We start from the raw sequence: 19,168 nt of genomic DNA, 5'->3' as shown, positions 1-19,168 counted from the left end.
AGCTGCAGCGAGGAGAAGAAGAAACTGCTCCGCTGCCTGATTACCTAACTGATGCCATTAAAAACATACATCAGTTCACATTTTGACAGTTTCCTCTAACATAACGGGCTGCTTCGTGGTTTATTTGTCCATGCAGTTAACAAAGCATTCGCTCTCTGCTGCTCTGATATAATCTGATTTTATATATTAACACTGGTTGTTGATGCCATTTTATTTCTACATTAGTGTTGCTCGGGCAGGCAGTGTGCTGCACATCTTTGTGTTTATCAGGAAGACAAAAACAGAAAAACAGGACGGCAACTCAGCCGCTGTGACAAAGACAAACTGCGTGACTGTGGCTGGCCTGACACTGCAGCAGCTATTTGTCACTATTAGTTTCCATTAATTTCCGTGAAGACGTTGTTAAGATAAGGCTGTGATGCTGCTCTGCTGTGGCATGTGAGAAACCACAAAGTGATGCGTGCTTTGAATGTTTCTCACTTATCTGAAGCCATCCATTTAAGTAAAACACCCGAAATGACCGATAATGGTGCATGTGGACAAGTGGGTCATCACACACAAGGGATCAAACGCTCTTATGAGACACACACACACTCTCCCCATGGCAGTCTACCATAAACTAAGATGATTTGAAGCCTTCAGACAGTTAAAGTGTGATTTTAGGGATACCACACATCACCTCTAGGATCAAACACGCAATGCTTTTCACAAGAAGTTCCTTCACTGAGTTGCACACATTTGGTGTTTGTGTTGAGTGATTGAAGTAGGTCAGGTGTTGGGGTGGCGGACTGCCGTTTGTCCCACTTACTGGCAGGATTAGAGCAGGCTTGGTATCATCTGTCCTCAAATGTGTCACTAAACTTCGGTGGATTGAATCGGCTCAGCTGCACTGGTTGTTTTTGTGTAAAAAATTCTGAAATAACTTCTCCTAAAATTGGCAGTTTTATGAATCATTTACAGCTTTTAGTCTGATAAACAATCCACAGATTCTAAGTGTGGAAATAAACCTGTTAAAGGATGTTCCTGCTGGAGTCACTCTCTCACTCTGAAAATGTTTTTCTAGTTGACTACACCAACCAAATAAAAGTGTAGTGATACAGAGTGAGAGACCAGAACTCAACATGTTTGTGTAGGAGTGGCCTGCTGCATTACAACAAGACGGTTGCTGGTTTGAATCTGGCTGAGGTCCGTCTGTGTAGAGCTTGTATGTTCTCTTTGTGTTTGTGTGGGGTGTTCAGGTGCTCCAGCTTCTTTCCACATACCAAAGAGGTTACTAGGGACTCTGAATTGGCCACAGGTGCAAGTGCGACTGGTTGTCTGTCTCTCTTTGTTGCACCCTGCAGTAGACTGGCGACCTGTCCAGGTTGTACCCCGCCTCTCACCCAACAACACTTGGGATAGACTCCGGCCCCCACCCCTCCCTGTGACCATGCAGTCCCAAAAGTGGTTTAAAAACATGGATGGATGGAGTAAAAGGTTTTTCTAACACCTGTGTAGCTGAACGTGTGTTCGCCGCTCAAATGAAAAGGACGCGTTTCTTCTTAATGTTGTTGCAGTGACATCAGCAGTAACAAAGCACCCCAGTATAAGGATAAGAGACCTATCAGCACTCCCACAGTGAAGGTTTTGTTTTTTTTGCAAACCAGATTTAAACTCCTTGCATGTGTGATAACTGTCTCCGGAATTCTGTCTGACCTTCTCAAACTTAACGAGCTTCAGTGACAGGTGTGAGAGGATGAGACGGTTCCATCGGACGCAGGGGACCGCGTGTCAGACCTGCAAACTTTCTCAGACGGCAAAATCTGTACAGAATAACTACAGCTGGGCACCAGAGCAGAAAAGAGGCGTCAGTCTAGAGTTTTTACAAACTTTCCTATTTTGTCATTTTTACTTAATTGTTCGACAGTTTACAGCTGTGTCACTGGTGCTGGTTGTTTACTTTTGATTTTCCGAGGACGGGTTTGGATGCTATAGAGTAAATAAACACACACCAATTAACTTTTTTAACTGGTCTCCTGTGACAGAGTATATCTGTAAAGGATAAACTGCACATCTTGGCAGAGTGTCCCTGCTGTCCCGAGAGCTGCGGGAAAGCTCAGAAGAGGAACATGCAGACTGAGGCTCTCTAAATCTTACCCAAGAAATCCTGTTGGAGAAGTGCTGGAAAACCTGCTTCAACGGCACAAAACACATTCTAACATCCCTTTTTGCTGTAGACTCAAAGTGTTTGTCATTTTGTGCATGTGCAGCTTTTCTATCTCTGTGTTCTACTGTGGGTAAGACACCACTCATGGTAACAGCATTATAACCTTCCTGCAGAGGATAAACAATGTGTCTGCAGCCTGTCATTAAATACTCCATGCTACCAGTGTGGTAAACTCAACACAAAGCTCCCATTTCTCTGTGTTTCTCTGTGTATTTTATAGCCTCTCCCGGTGCTATCCCATTTTGTCGCTTTTCCTAGAAAACTTCTGTTATTAAATCTGGATGCGAGGAGCCAGACTGTGATTTCTTTCCATGGCCACGTCCATTCATCCAAGTCTGTGGATACATTTTTAGGGAGGACACAGTGGAAAAAAAATGAACCAGTTTAAGACACAAATAGCACAGCAACAGTTCAATCATGAGAGACTCAGCGAACTGAATGAGAAATATTTATTAAGTACAAAGATTGAATGTGCATTGGCGTCCTAGACCCCGTTGTGAAGACCACATCCGAAAAGGGGGAAAAACACAAGAGGAGAGGCCGCTGGATCAGATGATCCCCCCGGGGTCTAGACCTGGTGGTGGTGGAGAGCTGGAGGGCAGGAGATAGGTGGCCTGAACTGGCGTGGATCTGGTGGTGCTTGGGGTGGAGGAGGGTTGCCGGGTTCGATCAGAAGACAGCTGGAGAGGAGATGGAGACTTTTAAATTTCGTGCTAAGCTGTGATTGATCAGGAGAGGGACGGAAAGCGACAGCTGATTGGTGAGGGAGGTGCTTTCTATTAAGCACCCAACTAAGAGAGCGGAAGAGAGGGGGAGCAGAGGAGTGAGGGATAGAAGGAGAGAGATTAGGAAGTGGATAGGGATAAATGGTGAATGATGGGAAACAGAGTCTTCCTGATTGAACTTACGCTAAGAGCTACATAACTGTACACATGTTTTAGTGTTGCACAAAACAACAGCTCAACATGTTGCTTGGCCCATTTGTCACAAATGTGGCCAATAAAAAGATGCCTATTAAATATTATTCACTGTGGAAAATTGGTCGTAAAACTGCTTGTGGCATAAAACCTCTTGAAGTTTTACTTTCAGTGCTATTGATATCTGACAACATCTGTACATTTCTGTGTTTTAAGGGGGTGTGTGCATCTCCCAGTCAGTCAAGATTCCCCGGGAGCCAAAGCAGGGAGAGTTCGACAAGGTCATCCGACGACTCAGAGAAAATCCAAATGCGCGAGTTGTCATCATTTTTGCCAACGAAGACGATATCAGGTAAACCCTGGCAGTTGCTACACAACACTTCTTTGAAGATTAGGAAAAAAAAGAAACATGACTGCAGCAGATAGCAGGGAAGCGTGTGGGAACACAGCCGTTTCGTTGCAGCTCTGCCAGACTGCTGTGTAATAAAATGCAAAGTAAAATCAAAGAGGAGCTGGTCAGGACGCTGACCTTATCCGTGGCAACATCTGTTTCCCCACCTTTGCAGGCGGCTGCTGCACGCAGCTAAAAAGGCCAACCAGACAGGTCATTTCATCTGGGTGGGTTCGGACAGCTGGGGCTCAAAGATCTCTCCAGTCGTGCAGCAGGAGGAGATGGCAGAGGGAGCGGTCACCATCTTACCCAAACGCCAGTCCATCAAAGGTACAGACATGCAAACATCACATCTTCTGAAAGCATGAGCATATTTTACTGAAGTTTTCTTTTCGTGTCTCTGGCTCTTGCTAAATCAGAAGAATAACAGTCACTGTGTAACCAGCAGACTTCTGAAGGTGTAAAAACTAACAGCCAGTCAAAGCAGGAAGGCAAAATGGATCTACACATTATTCAGTCAATTTTACTGTGGAATGAATCAGAGTCATTGTAGCAGCGCTGTTGTTTGCTCTGACACTGACTGTGCCCATGACAGTGAACCCATTGATCTGTCTAGGGTTTGATCGTTACTTCATCAGCCGTACGCTGGAGAACAACAGAAGGAATATCTGGTTTGCTGAGTTCTGGGAGAACAACTTCAACTGCAAGCTCAGCCGTCATGCCGTGAAGAAAGGCTCCGGCCTGAAAAAGTGCACAAGTAAGATATTCTCCTGTTGTGAAAAAAGCTTTTTACTGTTCTTTTTGTTTAAACTTTTAACCAAGTTGAAAACATTGTGCTTTTGATGTCTAGAGGGAGGTGACACATTTGGCTCATGGTGAAAGTGTTTTGACAGCGGTGCCCACCTAATAAAAGTGGAACAGCCATACATTTAATATTCAGAATCACCCTTCATCTTAGAGCTCATTTCAGTGCCGCTCAGTGTTTCTGCTGAGTCGTGTGTGTTCACGGCAATAACAAGTGAATGGCTTTGCTGGGCTGCTGGATAGAACCTCAGCACCATACTTTATACAGCTCTACATGGCCCAATCTGTCATGCTGGAAAAAAACTCCTACTGACGTTTTGCAACATGTTTTACATCATATATGCAGAAAATTTCAGAGAAGGCCCTGTTTAATCATAATAATTTGTCAGCATTGACTGTTGATACCCTCATACTGTAGAAAAACCCTCCATCATGTCACCCCTGAAGAGCAGCTTTAACAAGGAGGCCTGTGGTGCTTAACATTTGGAGGGACAAAGATGAGACTTAAACAATTATAATCAGTGCTAAACAAGCCACATTTGATCAATAATATATACAAAAGATGCAACACATGGTGACATTTACGCTAAAGGATCATGGGACCAATACAGCTGCAAAGGTTTACATTAGGCGGTAGGTTGGGGATGATGGGTGTAAAAGCCCTAGAGTTAGAGTTGTGGGTTAGGGTTATGGCGTAGGAAGGGAGCAGAGTTGGGGTTCAGGGTGGCCATTAGTTGGCATACTGAGACAATTCTGTAGACGTCTCAGGCTCTAGTCCTCACCATGGCTGGGTTGCCAACCCTGGGTTAAGGTTTGGGTTGAGGTAGTGTAAGGACTTCACCTGGGCGTTCAGGTTTATAGTCACCCTGACACCTAGAGCTATTTTACCTTTATTCATTCATTGCCTGATGGATATTTGTACAGGTTTCTCTACCTAAAATTACAAATGCACACATAATCATTAAGAAATATTTAGCAGAGACATTAGTTGAACAAAGATTTTCTCCTGGTATGCAATGATTGAAGGTTGAAATCCAAATAGTTTTGATAACTTTTCATCTATAAAATCTTGAGGGAGCAGTACTGATGGTGGAAATGTACTGTTATGGATTCATTCAGTGTTTATTACACAACAGTGTGTCGAGCAGAGTTGTAGCTTTATGGTGACGCTTGTACACTGCATTAAAGACTTGATCCTGAAATAATCCAGACCCTCTTAACTTCAGGCAGCACTAAGTAGCATCAGCGACAGACTTCAGTTCCTGATAATTGGACTGTTCCTCTCTTGAATTTATAGACTTCTGTCTCACACTGTCGATTTATTTTAAGGAACCAGACTGCAGTTCGTCTAACATTTGTTCCCCACAAGTGCTGATGCCTAAGAAGTGAGAACGTCATGCTTCTTCCACAAACTCCATCATCTAGTCTGACTTTACTGCTTTATAATAAAAACTTTGAGTATGGCAAGATCACAGAATAGCATTGCAAATTATATATATCACAGAGGCCCACATTATTCACACAGACATAAAGTGAAAGTTGAATTTGATTGAATTATTCTAATTTTACAGTCCCAGAATTCATATACATAAAGAAAGCTTTCCTCATATTGATGTCAGAATAACTCAGAGCTGCATCACACTATGATGAATAACGTAGTTAGGGGTGATTATAAGAGATGCAAGAGGGACGGAAAAATAGATCAGCACATCATTAGTAGATTGTTGCAGTTATACTTCAGTCTTGTACGAGTGTCTGCAGGCAGAGATGGTGTAAGCTCCAGGGACCCCAGGGGAATGAACGTAACAGGCTCGTTGCGGTGAGGTGACAGCCCTAACCGCCGAGCCACCACACTGCCCTGAAGCCAAATGTGTGTGCAAACAATCTGCATACACTGTTTCTGTACAGTACGTCCACTTAGGCTTCACACAACAGTAATCCACACATCAGTGACAGTGTTGAGGGTCATATCCTGCTGCATTATGACTAAGAAACAGCAAAACATTAGAGAGCGAGCCTGGACTGGAATTTGAGTCTGTGCATCATATATATATACACAGACGCTTTTAAAATACAGCACTGTGAGCATTAACCCTCTGAATCCCACTGCCTGTTTGAAATACGTGTTTTCTTTTTCCTAAATGTCAGTATTTATTATAGCATAGAAACCTTAAAAAAACTAATACATAATCTTAGTGTCCCTGCGGCTGTGAATGAATCATACTGATGCACGGTTCAATTGGCAAATAAAGTAATCAGAATTACTTTACTCTACACATTTCTATTGAATTAAAAACACATCATATCATATCATATCATATCATTAATGTAAATGATGGTGCTCAAATCCTAGAAAGCCTTAAGCTATACAGCTGAACCACAAATTACACCTTTCAGTGATAACATCACACAAGCTTCAAGAAGGTGCTTTACTGTGCTGTGACTGTAATGGCTGTGTATCACTAGGACACAGATAATATAAGCTGCTTGTTTGTCTTTTTTTGCAATGTAGCCATGCTATTCTTAGCATGCTAGCTATAATATCTGTGGTTATAATAGATCACTTATAATGTGATCATGACTGCTCAATGGCACCGGATGGATTTATGACAATGTGATGAAGATCTTTGATGTGTCAGTTGTTAATTCCCTGGGAAACCCACATCTATTTATATGACTTTTAAAAGCTTGCTAAATCAATTTTGTGGGAAGTGAAGTGTATATACTACATTTTATATAGCTAGTAAAATTATATATACTGTACTATAAAAGAGAAGACTTGTCCGCCCCTGTGGTTTATTTGAATTGAGAATTGTTGTAGGAGTCATTGTCAGGCACTGCCAGGATAATTCTTAAAGAGTAAAACAGTAAATGCACCTGAGATAGAGCACTTGACTGTACAGATGGGCTGAAACACCAGCAGCCGGTGTTGTGAATGCTAAAGAGATAGCACGGGGTAACACTCAGGTGGATACAATAATACTGATAGTTGTGAGATTGGTTAGCCTGACCTCTGGTCATCTGCCAATCGGAATGCTGCCGAGACACCAGCGGGCTCCTCGGGGAGCACCGGTGATGACTTATCGTGGCGTCTCATCAGCACCCTGAACAGTGTTCATGACACGCATATATACACTTTCCTTATAACTCAAGTTTAACATGTCTGGCACGAACACAGTCTGCATAATATTTTTGTGGCTGTGTGTCTTGAAACTGACACAATTCCTCCCTTTGTAACATACACAGCAATATTTATCAGTATCTTTGTTGTGATGATGTAAGGTGAGTGTTGAATCAGGGCTAATGTAGTGAAACAATAAGCAGACCTGTCACTGGAGATCAATAATGTGAACACTGTGATCATCTCCCCTCTCAAGGATGTGGTTGGAGTTTGAACCAGCTTTGTATCCTTACAGTATGACTATTATGTAAAAACAATGTTTACCCTCTCTCTCTCTCTCTCTCTGTGGCACCTGCACCCACAGCTCCTCATTCATTTGCTTGCTCCAGGGCCATTGTTTCTACAAATCGTACTTCCACATTTTATGCTGGACTCGGGGGTACTTACACGAGCAGAAGACACTCTGGAGGAATTACAGCATATGAAGGAGAAAGAGTTGACAGTCATGGGCAGAGGTCAATTTGTTTTGTTTTTTTACTTGAATGAAGATGAGGCAGATAGGGCAGAGGGGATGAAACAGAGAGAGGAGAGAAGAAGAAGCATAAAGCATGAAGCACACATCATATCACAGGACAGAATCATTGCATGTTGCAGATTATCATTGTCATTGGGCTAGCTGGAAATTAAGTCCTGGATTTATTACAATTATGTTGGATAAGTGCTCAGTTGATCATGTCAGGCTCCCCTACAGCAGCATATGAAGATAATAGCTATGTTCTAGGTATATGGCTTTAGCCAAACATGTCTATACACACTATAGCTTAAACTGACTGTAGGCTTTGTTATATAGAAAGTCTCTAAGTCCAGTTTCACAAACCCAGTCTGTGTAAGCTAGTTCCATAGTAAGATGCCTGATGGCTAAAGGCTCGGCTTCATATTCTACTTTTAGAGATTCAAGCTATGAAACAGGAAAACCTGCACTCTTATAAAGCACTATTAGGTCCTGTAGCCCTTTAAAGGCCTTGTATGTATGAAGAGATGCTAAAACAGAAAAAATACAAACTCTTTTGCTGATTCCTGTCAGTAGTCTGGATACAGCACTTTGGATCAGCTGCAAACGTCTTGGAGAGTTTTTTGGACATAATGAATTACAATAGTCCAGTCTAGAAGGGACAAAAAAACAGTACTAGTTTCTTAGCATCACTCTGAGACAGGATGGTCTTGACAGTATTTCAGAGGTGAAAGACGGCCGTGCATTCTACATTTTTCGTTCACTCACAAGGTTTCCTGGTTTTTGTGTATATGTATTGTTAGTTAAATGAAGGGATGTCCCGATCAGGTTTTTCCGAGTCCAAATCATTTGATTTTGAGTATCTGCCGATACTGAGTCCCGATCCGATACTTTGCCTGTTATTGCAAGCAAAACGTGTGTGTGTGCAGAGCGCTTCACGCTGACTGTTCATCGCTGTCGCATTGACTGTGACATGTAGAAGGCGTTAACTTTGACAGCCCTAATATATAAATATTTATAGTCCTGATCGGGAGGTAATGTCCGATTCCGATCGAGTCTGAAATCACATAATAGGGCCCAGTTTCCGATCACGCGATCAGATCGGGACATCCCTAGTTAAATGTATGACTCCTTAGACCCACTCTCATACTTTCTCATATAGTATGAAGGAGTGCTCTTTAGGCACTTGAATCCCACACTGAGCAGCTCCTCTGTCATTTGTCGTGGTTATTACAGCCATCTTAGTGTTAAACTTCGCTATTGGCTGTGCTTCACGGGGAGTGAGAGACTTTGTTTGAGGTTATAGCGTGACGCTCGCAGGGCCTCTCTGCTGGTGGAGAACTCTGCAGTGTCCCAGAGGCAGCTGTGTGAAAGCCACATGGGGCATGCTGCAGAATTATCTGTGTCCTGAGAGGGTTAGACTGCTTAGTGTGATCAAAGGATAAGGAGGGCATGAGTGACTGGAGAGAAAAGTGAGACTTGTCTTTTATCTGTGAATGAAGGAGATGTAAAACTAATATTGATTAATGTAGAAAGAAGAGGTAAGGCAGTGCAGCGACCCAACTCGCCAGCTCCGTGTTCCTCCTGCGTATTAATGATGTGTAGAGCAGCTGGAAACAAAAGCAAAGCAGATAAAGCAGGCATGTGCTTTTCCATCCAGCCATCTTTTTTTTTAAAAAAAAAATGCTTATCCTGAACAGGGTAGCTGGAGTCTTTCCCAGCATGCACTGGGTGAGAGACGGGGAATATTTTGGACCACATGCCAGTTTTGGGGCAGGAGGATTTTCTTTTGTATGGTAAATCTGAATAGAACACAGGAGGCCAATTTTTAATCATGAGTTTTCTGACAGCATTTACCGTGTGACTGTGTTTTTGTATGTATGAAGCCATAGTTAACATTATGACCATGATTAGCTGGGACATCAGAAGACAGACAGCTTCCTAATTTGCCTAAAAGATATGATGCATGGGAAAAATTGGTTCAGATTATAGTTTGCTGAAAGAAAGGATGAAACAATCAGTCAGAGTCTCTGCTAATGTTCACTTCTCCTAATGAAACAAAGACTCAGAACTGTTGCTTGTCTTTTAGAGGGGTGAGGCAGAGTCTCTCAGTTCCTGTCCTGTCATATAAAAATGCATTACCTACATTTATAACTTTGGTATAAAAATTTAAACCCCTAATCGATCAATCAGTTGAGTGAGGACATCTGCTAAATTCAGACTCTGTCTATATTTTTCTGTTCCAGCCCTGTAAATACACAAATAGATGTATAAGCTGTAAATTTACATCTAAGAAGATACCAAATTGAGTCATAATAATCATATGTAAGAGGAAGACATGAAGCAGCTGTGTAGATTAATAGTCCGTTTGCCTTGGCAGCAAGAGACTGGATGGCCTGTGGCCAAGCTGAAAAGAAGGTCAAAGGGTTCGAGCCCCCCACTCTCTGTCACAGACAGTCTTTGCAACACCTCAGAGGAAGACACACCCACACTTTGCTTCAGCTGTCCTTAATCTAAATGGATTTCTCTGAAAGCAGAACGCCAGCCTGGAAAACGTGTGTGTGAGAGCCAAAATGCCAACGAGGAGAGAGCAGCAGAGAGACACAGGGAAAAATGGAAATGATCTTATAGAGAACAGACAATACAAAGTTAGTATGGGTGGCCTGCCAAGCCTGCAAGAGAAATATCACTCTCTCACCCACTCTGGCGCACAGGATTCCCCATGGCATAAGCATGGCGGCCAAACTGTGACAATCTTCGTCCAATCAAGGGCCTGTGGCCCTTAATTACTGAGCCGTAACCTCCAACGATAATTCATGCATTTGAAAAGCTCATGAGATAATCGGGGACATCAAAAACGCCTCTGCAGCGAGGAGCTGGAGATGCAGTGAATGAAAGATGGCTGACAGAAGGAGACCTCTGCTGATTCGGGGGATAGCACTCTTTCAGACTGAAGTGGCCACAGAAAATAGCTTGAACCTGAGGCAGACAGACGTTGCATGATAAACAGCTGTTTAGTTATGAAAAGTTAGTACGTGCAAACATTAACAGAGCCAGTACTGCATGTGATAAAAGCATGTGTTTGATGGTATAAATCTGTGTGCTTTAAGATGACCTTTACCAAACTTCTTACCCTGTCTTGTAATGCCTAACCTTAACCAGTAGTTTAATTTAATAGCAAATCCAAGCTAACAGCATGTGAGAACACAACAGCTCATGGTGTCAGGGGGACTCATAGATACACATATACAGCTATGGCTAACTAGCGATATGTAAATGTACACAGCATGATGGGTCTTTTTTAATTTTTAGTGCAAATTGAGACACATCGAAATTTTAATGCTTAGACTGGCTATAGCTTATATATGTATCGGCTCACAGTCGGCTCCTCTGAACACTTTTCTTTTATAAATATGGCAGCAATACGTTCAGTTAAACTGCTCTACATGCCCTCAGGTAATTCTTCAGCCAACAGTTTAGCCATTATTGTTGGAATTTCAGCCGATGCTCCCTGCTGTGCCGTTATTAACTTGCAAAGCTTAATTGAATTCCATTTGGCAGTTATATAAATATATGGCGCTCTATCATTAGCTCATCCCTAGTAATTAGTGTATTGTTAATCTAAATTGAACACACCTGCTTTGTATAATCTCTTATGCACATACATCAGCGCTACACGGAGGCAGCTGTAAGATTTGAGACGTGTGAGGAGAAAGGAGGAGTTGGGATTGGCGCATTGTATCTCCTCCTCAGACCTCCTCCTCACCACCTCACAGCAATTAACAATGACAAAAACCTACGGAACAACCTGGGCAGAGGATTATTAAACTCCTATCACAAGTTATTACATTGAGCCTATAAGGGGATTATCCCTGTCCTGTGAATAGATGTCTCCATTTCTTTCATTCCTCCAAATACATGGAGGCAATAAATACTGAATTCACAGTCGACACTCGGGGAAGCAGGTCAGGAATCAAGGATTCGATCACATTGGAACATATGTCAGTTTCCTCTTTTAAAGCTGCTACTGAAAAATGGCATTTAGTTAATAATGGCACAGGCGTGTAAGCCCAGGACCTATTATGTTTACAAAATCACTCAGGGAAATCCATGTATTCCTTCTGGAGATACAAGAAAGAGTTTTAGTTTTTAACTGATGAGATTTCCCAGAGGAGAAAACCTTGCACTCCAGATATTGGAATTGATTTGTTCCTCTGCAGCCATCTAGATATTTACCTCCCAGCTAATTGCAAGAGGCAAGACCCATTCAGTGCACAAAGAATAAGACTCACTGACTAGCAATGCATTTTCTTCTATGGTCTTTTGGACCGACTCCACACCCTCCATTTAAAAAGCTTCACCTCGTTCCAAGTTCAACTTTCAAGTCCAGCCTGAGCTGCTCTTTAAACTCAGGGTGACAAAGGAGAGAAGTGTTAAAAAGACGAATTCTACTGACTGATGGCAAACATGAGTTCATGAGTTTAAAGATGGGTCGTGTCTTTGCTACTATTGTGCATATTATTTGTCTGAAACAGGCATTAAATACTCTCCTTCATCATCAACCTACTTCAAACAAGGGTCAGGCACAAACTCACAAGTAGATAATTTTTTCTAAGCTGCATCCACTCAAAGGAAACCACTCGAGTCTTTAAATGAAAGAGTTTTCCTTGATTGCATGACGTGGCTGATGGAACTATATCTTTTTCCTGATTATTTGTAATCCACTTGTAAAATCATTTTCAGCCTCCTTCTACAATTGCTTAGCTACATGGATACCAAAATCGACTCACAGCTGACATGGTGACGAGTGTACAATTTTTGCATGTGATGAATCTGACTAGTATTATGTCTGTGTGTCTTCCAGATCAGGAGCGAATAGGGAAGGACTCAAATTACGAGCAGGAGGGGAAGGTGCAGTTCGTTATTGATGCAGTCTATGCAATGGCACACGCCTTGCACAACATGCACCAGGAGCTCTGCCCAGGGAAGGTGGGCCTCTGCGCTAAAATGGACCCCATCAATGGCACCCACCTGCTCAAGCACATCCGTCGTCTCAACTTTGCAGGTCAGTTGGTCATTTCTATTTTTTATGTGTTTTATGAGGAATAGTTGGCTCAGAGTCAGATCTTTACAGTTAAAATTCAAGACACGCTGAAATTTGACTTCTTGGGTAAAAATGACTTCTGTATCCATACATATTTATTGGCTTCAGCTCCAACACATTTTAACACATTGGCCACACAAAAGACCATAAAAAAGTTTACATTAGGAGCTACACAGCACACACAAGATTTCCCTGTAAAGTCAATATATATATGTATTAGATTGCGGTTTCAGTATTTTTTTCAATTGTTGCTTGCTTAGGTTTAGAAAATACTTGGTTAGGTTTAGGAAAAGATCATGGTCTAGAAATAACCAGTGAAAAATGTATAAGCTAGGCATGGGACGGTTCAGGAAAAAAATCCAAAGTTGTTTCGGTTTGGGGCACGTGTTCTTCGGTTTTGGACGTGCGCATCAAGAAATGCAGTGAGCCATTTTTTACCACAGCATGGAGATGAGTGTTGGCAACTTGGCGTCTCTCTCGCTAAATTTAGTGACTTTCCAAACCTTTTTTATCAAAAGCAACTAGCGACTCTTTGTGACTTTTGGAGACTGACGTGACTTCACATAAATGCTGAAAAATCACTGTTGTGTTAACTACACTCAACAAAAATATAAACGCAACACTTTTGTTTTTGCTCCCATGTTTCATGAGATGGACTTGAAGATCTAAACTTCATTCCAGATACACAATATTACCATTCCTCTCAAACATTGTTCACAAATCTGTCTAAATGTGTGATAGTGAGCACTTCTGCTTTGCTGAGATAATCCATCCCACCTCACAGGTGTGCCACATCAAGATGCTGATCTGACATCATGATTAGTGCACAGGTGTACCTCAAACTGCCCACAATAAAAGGCCACCCTGAAATGTGCAGTTTGGTCTCACAGCAAAATGCCACAGATGCCACAAGCATTGAGGGAGCGTGCAATTGGCATGCTGACAGCAGGAATGTCAACCAGATCTGTTGCTCGTGCATTGAATGTTCATTTCTCCACCATAAGCCGTCTCCAAAGGCGTTTCAGAGAATATGGCAGTACATCCAACCGGCCTCACAACCGCAGACCACGAGTAACCACACCAGCCCAGGACCTCCACATCCAGCAGGTTCACCTCCGAGATCGTCTGAGACCAGCCACTCAGACAGCTGCTGAAACAATTGGTTTGCATAACCAAACAATTTCTGCACAAACTGTCAGAAACCGTCTCAGGGAAGCTCAACTGCATGCTCGTCGTCCTCATCGGGGTCTTAACCTGACTCCAGATCATCGCCGTAACAGACTTGAGTGGGCAAATGCTCACATTCGATGGCGTCTAGCACATTGGAGAGGTGTTCTCTCTCTCTGGATGAATCTCGGTTTACATCAGGGCAGATGGCAGACAGCGTGTGTGGCGTCGTGTGGGTGAGCGCTTTGCTGATGTCAATGTTGTGGATCGAGTGGCCCATGGTGGTGGTGGGGTCATGGTATGGGCAGGCATATGTTATGGACGAAGAACACAGGTGCATTTTATTGATGGCATTTTGAATGCACAGAGATACCGTGATGAGATCCTGAGGCCCATTGTTGTGCCATACATCCATGAACATCACCTCATGTTTCAGCAAGATAATGCACGGCCCCATGTTGCAAGGATCTGTACACAATTCTTGGAAGCTGAAAATGTCCCAGTTCTTGCATGGCCAGCATACTCACCGGACATGTCACCCATTGAACATGTTTGGGATGTGCTTGACCGGCGTATACGACAGCGTGCACCAGTTCCCACTAATATCCAGCAACTTCGCACAGCCATTGAAGAGGAGTGGACCAACATTCCACAGGCCACAATAGACAATCTGATAAACTCTATGCGAAGAAGATGTGTTGCACTGCATGAGGCAAATGGTGGTCACACCAGATACTGACTGGTTCTGAGTCCCCAGACCGCCAATAAAGCAGAAACAAAATGCACATTTCAGGGTGGCCTTTTATTGTGGGCAGTTTAAGGTACACCTGTGCACTAATCATGATGTCAGATCAGCATCTTGATGTGGCACACCTGTGAGGTGGGATGGATTATCTCAGCAAAGCAGAAGTGCTCACTATCACACATTTAGACAGATTTGTGAACAATGTTTGAGAGGAATGGTAATATTGTGTATCTGGAATGAAGTTTAGATCTTCAAGTCCATCTCATGAAACATGGGAGCAAAAACAAAAGTGTTGCGTTTATATTTTTGTTGAGTGTACTAGCGTGTGACAGCAATAACTATGGTGAATGATAAAGGTTTGATAGCTGCTACTCTATGAGAAGTTCCTACACGTTGCATAGAAACAGTAAAAACACAGAATATGAAAGAAATGCATCACAACCTCATCTGAAAGACTAGAAGGTGATTTTAATTAGCCTCTCACCAGGAATGTGTGAGGTTCAACATGAGGTTGCTATTTCAGTCCTTGAAAATGAAACAGTGTGTGTTTCTGTCTTCATGGGGGTGTGGAGTCATCACGATGGTGCCTGACAATAGCTGCACAGCACAGATTACCTCACAAAATGTGTTTAATGTTACAAATTTGTCTGTTTTAAGGTGATCATTACCCTGTTTTTAATGCCTAAACTTAACCATTAGTATTTTTTATGACAAATCCAGCTGTACTTAAAACTGAAACTTAACCGCAGACAAAAACAAATCCAGGATCCTAAGTGAAAGTCCATCACATTACATGCACCCCCTATAGTTTCCAACCTACCTTCTTACTCTGACTTTTACATCTGCCTCCAATGATTGGATGATATTGGGCATTACAATAGTATGTTCCATTAATGCTAACATAATATAATGTTGTAGCCTGGCAATCAATCCATATGTGCCATTAGCATAAGCATTAGCATGAGTTGTCAGGCGGGTGTATTATCGACCGAATGTGCTCTTTTTTCATGAGGACTTGTTGATTTAATGTGAGGCTTATATAAGTAAACTAGTTATTTGAGTGTTTGGCCCCTGCTTTGGAGGATACATGTGGTTCAAGGTGATTACTTTTACGTCTTTACATCATTAGAAAGACACAAAAACATGTTCTTTACTCAGAGGTCATTTCAGCATTTCATGGTTCAGACCACCTCGCTTCCTTCCCCCTCTCTCTATTATGTGACCTATTTTCCATTCCTTCATGTAGCATTACATTACACCCAGTTATCTGTCAAGTTCACACTCCTGACTGGCATTTTAATAATTGACTGCTTTCACACAAAAAGCACTGATCCAGAGTTTCATTATATAGACACTGTCTTTTTAAAGCAAAGCAATTCAAGACAATTAAAATTCTTTCATAGAGACTAGAGTATGCAGTGTTTGTACAGATAAATTATTCATTTGAACCTCTGCTCTTCAAGCTAATTTGTCATTCTAATATCTACTTATTACATTGGCAGAATGTCAATGCAATGTTTAATTCATATCTGAGAAATAAAAGAAAATATTTCACATTCAAAACGAAAATTAAGCGGATGCCAGCTTTCACATCACTAAAGATCAGTGACTTCTTTTACTGTGAGATGTTAATGAAAGCTTTTTGTACATTAGGAATATCAGGTTGTGACACACTGTCAGTAGCATGTAACTGCAGCACTGCAGCCCTGCAGTGCACTGACACGTTTCTCCTCTGGATGTTGTGCTTTGCTGTTTGTAAAGGTAAGATTGTTTTCCTAGTTATAGTTATATGTCACTGAACATGGTGACGTCTGATGGAGCTTGTCCTGACTGGACTTTGTCTGAGTACCTTAGATTTCTTGGACTTTTTAATTTGGTTTAATTGAAATGTACTTGACTTTTGTAGTGTGTTGTGCTGATCTTCTAGATCAGGTGTAAACTCGGCTGACAGGAGGTTGTCTTGGTCTGGTCATAAGTGATCTTTGGAGCGATTCGTTGTGGCGGGAAAGAGATCTTAGTTCGATCTAATTGTACCACCAGGTGTATACCACAGATTTGTCCTAAATGGCTCCTGTAGCTGTTAGCATCGTTGTGCTACTCAGTAGCAACATGTAAAAAAATTTATTATTTTCAGGTGTTATGTCATTGTTTTGTATTGAAATCTTTATATAGATAGATATTTTCCTGGCTTACTGTCCAAATACTTATGGCCAAATGTCAACGCTTGCATTTGCTCCATGTTTCTGTGTAGTAACAGTTCGCCCTGTGATTACAATGAGACATGTAAACATGTTGTTGTGGGGTTGACATGTAGGTTTGTACTCTAGCAGGAAGAGTCAAGAGCTCTGATTAGATTGCTGCACTGTGATTGTGTAGACGTGTCCCTGACCTTCTTTATCTGAACTAAACCTACAGATCAGCCTTTGTTTGTCGATGTAAAGCTGTTGTAAGAATCTCATGACTTGCTCGGAAATCAGGTGGAAAACAGTAAACAGTCTCCTCCAACAACAGCTATTAAGATGCCCTTAACCCCCCTCTGCACCAGCTGAGCTGCTCAGAATCCAAAAGCATGGTGGAGAAAAACAAGTGACGGACTGCTGTTCACAACATGCAGCGTGTCAGGTTCAGTGGTTCACAAAGTCTGCAGTGAAACAGTCTGCTTTTCCTTCCAGACAAAATCTCCTGATGGTCTGGGTTTACATGAATTATGTTTATTCCATTGTCTACAAAGGACTGATTCAGAGACAGAATAAGCAAATGTTGCCTGAACAGGATATTGTACTGGCTAAGCCCATCCATAAGTTGAGCAAACTTGGCTTACCTATGTAAACTGAGGAGAATTCACTAACAGCCTAACGTCAAATAAGCTCAGGAACATATGACATAGAAGCTAAGACGTATCACCTACTAATCTGACAGCAAGGATACAACATCATCATTCATGCATCCTTTTTTCACATTTTGTTCTAACGTAAGCCCGATGTGACAATAAAAAGTTTTTCTAAGCATCTTTTTAGAGGGAAAACTACACAGTATCACTTTAAAAAAAAAAGACAGAAAATTGATATGGTGACATTTCTGCACCAGCTGACTCAGCTAGCTTAAACTCCATCCTCTGCTGTTGTTTTCCTTAAGAGAGTCAGAGTTAAATAAACACAGAGTTCACAGGATATAACTGAATGATGTATGACATTTCCATGCTAGAAAAGAATGTAAGGGCACCCACAGTGGAAATCAACATCTTTTTAATTTGGATGTTTGAGAACTGAGTGGTGCTTCTGATAAAGTGGTTTCAACAGGGTTTTCAGCTGGAAACAGGGACTGGTAGCTGCTGTGTGTTAGACACTTTTAAGATGAATTTTCTTCTCAACAGGCAGACTGTATTCACACCATCTGACCAGAGGGGTTGCCTTGAGGTTACACTACACTTCATCTAATTGCATCAGCTCACAGCAGTATATTGAACTTGTCTAGATACATAAAACAGTCTAAATGCTGAGACTGGACTTGCTGCCCTGCATATGATTTTTTAATATTTTCTCTGTTAGGATTCAAAGGGTTGAAGTGAGGCGTCTGGACTTGTAGAGTTTTCTTGAAGACGTTTCCCTGCTCATCTATGCAGCTTCATCCGTTCTAACAGTTTGGTGGGAAACAAGTTTATTCTATATGTGGTGGGTCTGTGTGAAACTCACAAACAATATCTCCAAGTGTCTCCATGTGTTGGTCTGTCTGTCTGTGTCTGGTGTGTCTATCGACTGGCTAACTACTATGAGACTCCAGGGTGGCTGTGGTGGTGGGACAGGTGAACAGTCCATTGTTCTTGCTGTGAAACTTCCTGGAATGGATGGAAGCTGCATTGTATGTGGTAGAAAGATGTCTGAGGCCACTACCTCTGTTAAAGGAAGGTTTTTCCAGCTTAACATAGATGGCTTCCTTGACTCCTCTTTCTAAAATGTGAACATTGTTGTCCTCAAAGGAGTGTCCTTTGTCTTTGAGGTGGAGGTGAACATCTGAGTCTTGTCCTGAGGAGGTGGCTCTCCTGTGCTGAGCCATTCTTCTGTGGAGTGGTTGTTTAGTCTCTCCAGTGTACAGATCAGAGCATTCCTCACTGCACTGGACTGCATATGACGTAGCTGTGTTTGTCCCTGAGGGTTTGTCTTAGTGTTGTCATGGGTTTGAAATGGACTGGGATGATGTGGTTG

General features: G+C 42.1%; 1 protein-coding gene across 2 annotated transcripts in view; it reads left to right on the top strand.

The window, feature by feature from the left end:
• LOC114435922 (metabotropic glutamate receptor 4-like) overlaps positions 1 to 19,168 on the top strand; it is a 129,711-nt gene that overhangs the window by 89,744 nt on the left and 20,799 nt on the right. For both annotated transcript variants that reach the window (XM_028405894.1, XM_028405895.1), the window contains exons 3-6: positions 3,340 to 3,475; positions 3,690 to 3,844; positions 4,131 to 4,271; positions 12,815 to 13,015. In XM_028405894.1, coding sequence (XP_028261695.1) covers positions 3,340 to 3,475; positions 3,690 to 3,844; positions 4,131 to 4,271; positions 12,815 to 13,015 — 633 coding nt within the window. The remainder of the gene's footprint in view (positions 1 to 3,339; positions 3,476 to 3,689; positions 3,845 to 4,130; positions 4,272 to 12,814; positions 13,016 to 19,168) is intronic.

Source organism: Parambassis ranga, chromosome 5 (genome assembly GCF_900634625.1).
Source record: "Parambassis ranga chromosome 5, fParRan2.1, whole genome shotgun sequence".
NCBI classification, from domain to species: domain Eukaryota; kingdom Metazoa; phylum Chordata; class Actinopteri; family Ambassidae; genus Parambassis; species Parambassis ranga.
Note: the sequence above shows the minus strand (reverse complement) of the source record. Positions and strands in the feature narration are given on the sequence as shown.